General features: G+C 39.3%; 1 protein-coding gene across 2 annotated transcripts in view; it reads left to right on the top strand.

The window, feature by feature from the left end:
* Nucleotides 1–4182, top strand: part of myo5b (myosin VB) — a 47928-nt gene extending 43746 nt beyond the window's left edge. For both annotated transcript variants that reach the window (XM_014329312.2, XM_005947582.3), the window contains 3 exons: nucleotides 1663–1837; nucleotides 1926–2006; nucleotides 3226–4182. In XM_014329312.2, the coding sequence (XP_014184798.1) occupies nucleotides 1663–1837; nucleotides 1926–2006; nucleotides 3226–3378 (409 nt within the window). In that variant the 3' untranslated portion in view covers nucleotides 3379–4182. The remainder of the gene's footprint in view (nucleotides 1–1662; nucleotides 1838–1925; nucleotides 2007–3225) is intronic.
* The last annotated feature ends 5123 nt before the right edge of the window (nucleotides 4183–9305 follow it).

Genomic DNA, 9305 nt, shown 5'->3' with positions numbered 1-9305 from the left:
TTTTTTTTTTTTGGCGAATGCATACCCTCCACCAAAGCAAAAGAGTCTCAGAGCTGCTGCAGGAATTCAACCACAATCAGCTGGATGTTCTTGGAGTGAGCAAAGTAAAACTGAATTGAAGTAGCTAACAGCAAACATGGATTCATGGTTTAGATCAAAGCGAGCAACTTCGGCAGCAAAGTGCTGCTCAAGACTGCCTCAACGTACCTGGAGCTGCAACCTCATTGAAGATCTGAAAACTCTGGAGTCTAAATGGAGAAAAGCCAAAACCACAAAGTGACTGGAGAACAAAACGACAAGCGTTGGAGGAACTAAGTCTGTATAGCACCATCCTGTGTGTTTTTCTAGATCATTTTGTTGCTGTGTAACTGGTGTAGGTCTGTACCTTCCCATCTGTTCTATAAACGTTCTTCTTTGTATGTCTGAACTCCTTTTCTGGTTTCTGTTTTGCCATCCAGTGTCGGCCATGTTGGAGAGCGAGAGCATCCCCAGCCTGGCAGGCGTGAAGCCGATGGGCTACAGGAACCGTTCGTCCAGCATGGACATGGACGCCGACGGCCCCACCAGCTACACCCTGCAGGCCCTGATCAAGCAGCTGGGGCAGTTCCACAACATCATGCGAGACCACGGTCTGGACCCTGAGATCATAGGTCAGGCGGTCCGGCAGCTCTTCCACTGCATCAACGCTGTTACCCTTAACAACCTGTTGCTGCGCAAGGACGTCTGCTCCTGGAGCACCGGCATGCAGCTCAGGTACTAAACCTGCAGCCGACACCCACAAGCTCAACTTTATAGTTTGTACTCCATTACAATGCAAAACAAATTTACTAAAATCTGTGAACTATGTACCATATATATATTTTATAATTTTGTCTTTATACTTTATATTGCAGGTATTTCATTGAATTAGAATCCAGTGAAAATTTCTTTGCAAGTTAAATGAAAGTACGTCATGAAAAACGTCAGTGAGCTCAGTTCCTTTGAAGTTCTTCCCTCGTTAGTTACAAGTTCTAGAGATGAATGGTGCAGATAGCTTCAGCTGTGGTTAATGACTCATTTTTATCAACAAACCTAACAATAATCCCAAACAGGTCACAAGTTAATTCACAGCTCGCTGAGCTCAGCCAGCTGTTCCATCACTACAGGCTGCCCTTTTTGGCTTTTTCATGCAGTACACAAAAACACATCACCTCAATCCAACATGACTGTCAGTTGAATAGAAAGGCTGGAATAGAACATCATCAAGTTTATGATGATTTTCTATTCTATTCATATCATGAAAGCTTAAATTGAGTTTTAGGTTGCGCTCTGTCCAAAATAATAATTTAAAAAACTTAAGAAGTGAAATTATTACAATAATAATCTGGATTTTTCTGGGGCGACAAGAAAGAACAAGAAATCAAAGAAGCACTGGTAGAGCATTGACCATAACTTGTTACATAATGTGCTGGTTTGTTGTTAGTGTTCAGATTCAGGAGAAAGATCGCACAGAGAGATGGAGGTTGGCTTTAACGTCACGTCGCCAAAACCTTGTATGCCTGAACTCTGTGGGTCTCCCATCAACCCCAACCCTCACTTTGAATTTTGTGTGTGTGTGTACACGTGTGTGTGTGTGTGTGTGTGTGTGTGTGTGTGTGTACACACGTGTGTGTGTGTGTACAGGTACAACACCAGTCAGTTGGAGGAGTGGCTCAGAGGAAATAACTTGTATCAGAGTAAAGCTGCAGCTACTCTGGAGCCGATCATTCAGGCTGCACAGCTGCTGCAGGTCAAGAAGAAAACGTCGCAGGACGCCGAGGCCATCTGCGCGCTGTGCACCGCGCTCACCATGCAGCAGGTACGCTCAGCTCATCTGAACCCGAGCAGGCGATCGATAACACTCCAGATCAGATAATGACAGGATGTTAACCTGCGGTCTCCTGCAGATCGTGAAAATCCTGAACCTCTACACGCCTCTGAACGAGTTTGAAGAACGAGTCACTGTGTCCTTCATCAGAAACATTCAGGTGTGAATCACACAGACTGTTTAGCTGCTTATACCTCTACCAAACACCAGAGGGAGGATTCCTCTGGGACATGAAAAGAACAAATGTAAAATTTTGAAGCATAAAAGGTGGAATCTGAATGTCAGATCCGTTTACAGCAGATGTGATGTTAGAAAATTTAACACCTCATGCTGCTGGTGCCAAATCTGAAGATCTGAACCAATCAGGTCATTTAAAAACAGAACTGCAGAATTATTTTTGCTTCTGTGCTTCTTATTCTGCTTTGGAAATAGTTCACTTTGGTAGAAAACAGAAGTAAAAGCAGAGGTGCTCATACAGAGCCTTTTTTTTTTTTTTTTTTTTAAACACCACCAAAGTGTCTCTTTAACTTTGTACTGCCCACATCCAATGTAGATATTTGGGAAAACCCTGCATTGCTAAACAAAACCAGGAGCTCCCAGCAGTTTTCAGGAAAATCTGATATCTTACACGAATCCTATAAAATGCCCACGGTCGGTCTGATGAGGCAAGTGTAAACATACGTAACATACATGCGTAAACATATCCAATAATGTAAATTCTGCGAAAAACCATGTTGCTGTCTTCGGATAAACTGAAACTGTTTGGCGTTAAGAGCAAATTTAACGTCCTAGGACCGTCCACATACGTGGACTGCACATTTTGGGTTGTCTAGACCAAAATACTAAATCTTGCTCCACAAGGTCCTGATATCCACTTACGAGGACATTATACTGCCACTGTTCTATCTCATTTTTCTCAGAAACAAAAATCTGGTAAAAATAAATAAATCTGGTAATTCTTTGTTTTTACTTTCATCAGGTCCCAATCAGCCAAAATGACAAAGAGAAATTCAAAATCATGCCATGAAAGAGTTCGGGTCTTAGGAGGTTAAAGGTTGCACAACTATAAACAGCTGAATTGCTTTCAGCTGCCTTGGTCCTGCTGCCGGTAACACGGCAGCAGTAGAACAAAGTTCATGAATCCAGGTCACAAACTGTCCTGGAACAGGAAAGTAAGCAGGAGCCACGGCCTCCAGAAACTAGAAGGTTTCTGTTTGTCTGCATTCAGTCATTTCAGCTGTGTGCAACATTACACAGCAAAAGCATGAAATATAAACGGGTTTCTGATGTCTGTTCTTTTTGGTTTTTTTGTATGAATACTTTGCCTCTACAGTGATGTCAGCCTCATGTTTGACTTCTCTCTGTCTCTATGTGTCCAGAATCGCCTTCAGGAGAGGAATGACCCTCCTCAGCTTCTCTTGGATACCAAACACACTTTCCCGGTCCTCTTCCCTTACTCGCCGTCTGCCCTCAGCCTGGAGATGCTGCACATTCCTGCCTCGCTTAACATCGACTTCCTCGTCAGAGTCTGATGACCTGCCAATTAATCTGACTGTTTCCCTGACACCTCTTATTGATCATTGTTTCTGTCTCCATGTCTTCCTGAGAGCAGCACGTCTGCCTTTCTGCCGAACAAGTTCATCTCCTCACGTCTCTCTGAAGTAAATCCTCCACGTTTCTGAAAAAAACCTGCAGAAGTCCAGTCTGTGGAGTCCACATCACAGTTGTTCTTCTCTGACAGTAAACTGTGCTGCTGTTTGAGTAGATAAAGAAACACAGAATCTAACAGAAGGAGCAGAAAGGTTTGCAGAAGGATGAAGAAGGTCAGGAGGAAAGTTCAGAGGGATCATTTAGACTCAGAAGAAAAACAAGATTTTTTAGATGTGCGTGAAGGTTTCTGAAGATTTAAAACGCAGACAAACATCAGCGACCCGAATAACTGACAATATTCAGCATTTAAAAGTTCAAGCTTAATCTGTCAAAATTGCATGAGATTGGTTGGCTGTGTCAGGAGTAACATGTTGATTTCCGTAGACTCTTTACTTCCTTTGAGCCTTGAAGGTTGTGGGTCGTATTTAGTTATTCAGTAGCATTAAAAGGCTGATTGTCTGCTTCTGTACTGATATAACGACACCTTTAAACACTAAAATTACACTAAACTAAAACTAAGCTGTTAACAGCTATTTAATCTCATATTCGCTCCTGCTCCTCCAGTCATGTGTCATCATGTGACTCTCAGCTGCTCCTAATACACAGTCAGCTGTGGAGGATCCCAAACGTGTCAGAAGAAAGTATCAGAAGTTATCAGATCTGTCTTCCTGTGATCGTTTGGCTAATTAAAAAAACAAAATGATAAAATAATGCTGCAAACAAAAGCAAATGTTTAAGATGAAACTAACTGCTGGGACACGTCAGGGTTATTCAGGTTGGCTGGTGCAGAGACGTGAATCTTGTTTTTTTGCATTTAAAGACGGAAAGATGTTCAAATGTAGACGAATAAATGAAGCGATGAAAATGAGACGGTGTAGTTTTTAATAACAGCTGCTGGCAGTGTGATAGCAGTTAATGAGCTAAAGAGCAGGTAGGTTGTTCTCCCCCTGACTTCTGGAAAACCTTGTTGTTCACTCAGCTGGTGCAGAGCAGCCTGTAAAACGCAAATCAACACTTTTTCTGATCTCCTCTCAGAGTCTGTGCAGGACTTCCACTTCGTCTCTCTGTAATGTCGTTTATTTCTGTGGGAAGTTATTTTTTTTACTGTTTCTGTTCTTCTGTTTCTCTCTCTTGCACCACACGTGGAAACACTACTAGGTAAAATACTAAACATGCACAAGATAACACTGCAAACCATCACACCCTCACATTTTTCCTTTTCCTCCAAACCCACGTGCCATTCTACGCTGATGATGTTCTGTTGGATGCCGTTCATCTTCATCTTTTTATGAAGTGCAAATGTAATAAAATGAAGTTTAACATGTGAAGAGTTTCACTGCAAACCTGCTGTGCACCAGTTTAATAATTCAGGTCATTCATAATACAAAGACCGTAAACTGGATATTTTTGTGCTGACTTCACACGTAACTGAATGTTTGGTTTTATTCTGCAGTAAAGCTCTTCAGTTTCAGATGTTTGAGTCTGGATGAAACGGAGTCAATCACTGTAACTCAAAGAATATATTTTGGAATTGAAGTCTTGCTGATGTTCTGTTAGCGTCTTCTTTGTTTATGAAATGAAATTTCTTATTGAAACATTTCTGGCAAAAAAATATAAACGTTATTTCCACAGTTTAGCTGAAGCTGATGGGAGTTTAACCAAGTTTACACACTTGTAGCTGCTCTGATCATTCAGAGAGCAGAGCCCCTTGTTTCTGCCCCAAAGTCACAGCTGGAGCATGTTTACAGGTGTGTTTGTTGATGTCTCACTGCTTATAGTGCCAGTCTGAAACTGCTGAAGCATAAATTAAAAACAAAATGTTTGAGAATATGAAACTGCTAAATGCACTTTGTAGGCTTAGGTGTAAACTTCAGTTCAGACTTCAATACTGCAGTCACAGCAATAAGCTCATCACTAAAAATGAAAGTCTGACAGGTTTTTAATGTGCAGAGAACTTTTACAAATTACAAACATTTCAGGGACATTTCTGTTATTTTTAATTTTCAATCAAAATCCAATGAAATGGTGATTAAATGCAAATTTAATCTGGATTATTTCCCCAAACAAGAGACACAAAAGCAGCCTGAAGTCAGTTCATTAATCTTTCATGTCTACAGCAGCCAAACAAACTTCTCAGTGTGCTGTCTTCAGAGAAAATATTAAAGTAAGAAAAATTCTTTACAAGTGATTCCAAACATCTGAGAGCAGCACATGTCTGCACATACTTGCCTGGTGTCTGATTTCTGAAGCAATGTTTACCTTAAAGTGTTGCAGAAAAGCTACAAACTGGTCAAACAAATGAACCAACACAGAGATTTGAGCATCACAAATGCTTCACCTGACGTGTTCTTCCAAAAATACTTTCTGAATTAGTCAGAATGAAAAACACTGAATATAAAATGAACCTGCAAAGTATAAACATGACTAAAATGAAACCTCATTAATAAACCCGTTCAGTGCATTTAACTTAACGTTATCCTCAAGTAACTGTTATTCTTCAACCTTAAGAATCAAATTTCATCATATTCATCTTCAACAATCTCAAAGTTTCTTCAAACTGGAGAAAAATCAAACCCAGTTTTCAAACACAGTCTGACGATGAGGCACTTTGGTGCTCAACACGTCACTGATGTTGAAGGAAAATAAGATTTATCACCCTGAATTAAAACTACAACGTTCTCTAATGTTTCTGATCTCTAAGTGAATAAATACTATAAAAATGTCTCCCTCCCCACAGTCTGCACTGACTGTTGGCAGAGAAGAAGAGGAGCAGCTCTGTGAACGAGGGTTTGGTTTGCTTCCCACAGCAGCTCGCTGTCAGTTGTGCCAGCTGTCGGCCTGCGAGGTCGTCCGTGGTTTACCTGTCGCTCAGGTGGCTCAAAGCTTCACAGGACGCCCACTGATCTGTTTCACACTCTTACCCACACACTGTGACTGCAGGCTTAATAAAACACTGAGTCACTGTCGGGCAAAAGAGTGAATATTTTTAATTAAACAGTCGTATTTAATAAAATATATTCACCATCTTTAGTTTGTTCAGGTTTTATCATAATGACCTAAAACAAAACTAAACAATTGTGCAACAGAATTTAAACTGAATTTTAAAAAACTGGAAACTACCCAAAATAATAATATGCACTTAAAGTTAAATATAAAACTAGAGGAAGTGTCTTTAGTTTTGGTTTCTTCTTCTTTATTTTAAAGCTTGACACAAACCAAATATAATATTATAAAAGCTGGAAAAAAACCATTGAAACAAACTCCATCTTGAAACTGCAACAAGAGTTTCAAACCATTTTCCTCTACCTGGAGAACTGAGCCTGCACTTTATTTATCATCAGTTACCTGCAGCTTTTACTGTGACTGTCCCACTGCTGCTTTAACCATTCATTCACTGTGTGTGGAAAGACAAGTCATCATAATCCACACATGTATAATGGACGTGTTAAAATAATAAGTATTTATTTTAACATTTTAAAACCAAGCTTGTTGTGTCAAATCTGACACGTCTGTTCTAAGAGTGCATAACTTACAACAGTCTCCTCAACAAACGCACCAGTTGTGTCCTGTTTAACTTCAGCCGCCCTGAGAACAAGTCCACCAGAGCCTTTGCATTTTTACATGCTGTATTTTTTTAGAGCATTTCAAGTTCCTATTCATCAATACAACTGCTCTATCCTAACTTTTTATAATATGTATACATTAAGTCCATAGTAACTACATAAAATTCTAAAAAAACGCAATAAACTACAAAGAAAATGAAAATTGTTATTTTTATGTTGTTTTTACAGATTATTTTTGTTACAGAAATTTTGGAGGTTTATCCCTCAAAACAAGTTGCACAAAATTTCCAACCACAGGAAATTTATTTTGAGTGTCTTCATAGTTTCATTTTCGAGATACACTAATTTTTGTAAACTGCAGCAAAAATGAAAATAAATATTATTGTGCACAATTTGCAAAAAATCAGCATGTGCAGCAAAATAAACCATTTCAAACAGTGCAGTTTAAGTTCTGAGCATCAGGAACTACACAGAAAAGCATAGACATCACCCAAAAATAGTTTTGAAGAGTAAAGGTTTATTTCTAATTGTCAAAAATCATTATAGTCACAATAATGAGGTCAAAAGTCTATTGGAAAACTTAACAAATGTGATTTGAGAGTTTCAAGTTATGTACCCCACAGATTATACTGTAGTATGAGGAGACTGGAACATGACACCAGATGATGACAGATGACAGATGGCCTCCTCGCTTAGGAAGGAGGCAGCAGAATAACATTGCTGTGAACTTTGCTTGTGATAATAATTTCATACACATTTAGAGACATGTGAATCCTGGAGTTAAGAGTTATCTGTGGTTTAAACCTAATGAAGATATTTGTTAAATTCAGGATCAGAGAATTTACTATAAAATTCTGCAAAGAACTAAATGGGGAAAAAACACGACTATGAAAGTAATTTACTTTGGGAAATAGCTCAGTGTTGTAGTAAAGAAAAACGGAACATGCAGGAGAAAAATAAACTGATGGAGGTACAGACTAAATTAGATGATCTTTGTCTTGAGAAGGCCCAGGTTGCTTTTTAGATTGAGAGTCAAATGGACTGAGGCAGGTGAAAAAAAATCATCATATTTTAGTGAGCTGGAGAAAAGTAGACATCAGAGAAATGTAATTACAAGCCTACTGATAAATGGGACTGAATGCAAAGATTTCAGAGAGATTGAAGTCTTTACTTTCTATTCCAAGTTGTCCCAGAATATTCAGCTGATGCTGACGGGTTCTGTAATAAGATTCAGTCTCGTGCCGTGTATTGACATATTGACAAACCATTTAAATATTTGTGTGACTCTGAGCTTACAACTGAGGAATTGGATTCAGTGGTCATTAAAATGGCCTTAAACAAGTCTCCAGGGACAGATGGACTCACTGCCAATTTTTATCAGTTCTTCTGGAAGGACTTAAGAACCTTGCCATTTGGTGCGTTAAAAGGAGCTATAGAAAAGAAAGAACTGATGCCAAGTATGAAACAAGAGTTAATTACACAGATTCTGGTAAAAACAGAAGACTTTTAGACAATTTAAGACAATCACCTTACTAAACCCTGATTATAAGATCCTGTTAGGGGCTGTAGCTGAGAGGCTGAAGAAAGGCATCTCAAACATAATTAGTGAAAGACAGTCAGGTTTTTTGAAAGGAAGACTAATTGATAATATTAGGCTGCTTTTCTCCTTGATTACAGTGACATAATCCAAGAGAGGGGATACATCCTGTTTTGAGGTTTTTAAAAAAGCATTTGAGTCAATTGAACATAAGTTCATATTAAAAACCCTGCAGTCTTTTGGTTTTGGAGAAGAATTTATCAGTGTGAAAGGGATGCTATAATTCTATCAACAGCTCTGTTTTGCTGGAACATGGCACCTGTCAGAGGTTTGAGGTTACTAGAGGAATAAGGCAGGGCCGCAGCAGCTCACCACTTCTGTTTATCATGCTGAGCTCTTATCTATTCAGATTAAAAACAGTCACACTGACGGGTTAAATAGTATGGGTCAACTAATAATAATAAGTCAGCTGGCAGATGATACCAGATTGGACCAGATTCCTTTAGCCTTACAGGTGATCAACCACTTCTCCAAAGCTTCAGGTCAACAGCTGAATATAAAAACATGTGAGATACTAGCTCTGCATGAGTGTCCCTACGAGTTATAATACACTAGCTACAGCCATCCCAGTCCCTTTGAGATCAACGATTAAAGAAGATATTGTGCACTCTAAAATTTCTCCTGGACTGACACCGCTCTGCATAGCCGG

Source organism: Haplochromis burtoni, unplaced genomic scaffold, assembly GCF_018398535.1.
Source record: "Haplochromis burtoni strain Fernald_Lab_line unplaced genomic scaffold, NCSU_Asbu1 Contig_528, whole genome shotgun sequence".
Lineage (NCBI taxonomy): Eukaryota > Metazoa > Chordata > Actinopteri > Cichliformes > Cichlidae > Haplochromis > Haplochromis burtoni.
Note: the sequence above shows the minus strand (reverse complement) of the source record. Positions and strands in the feature narration are given on the sequence as shown.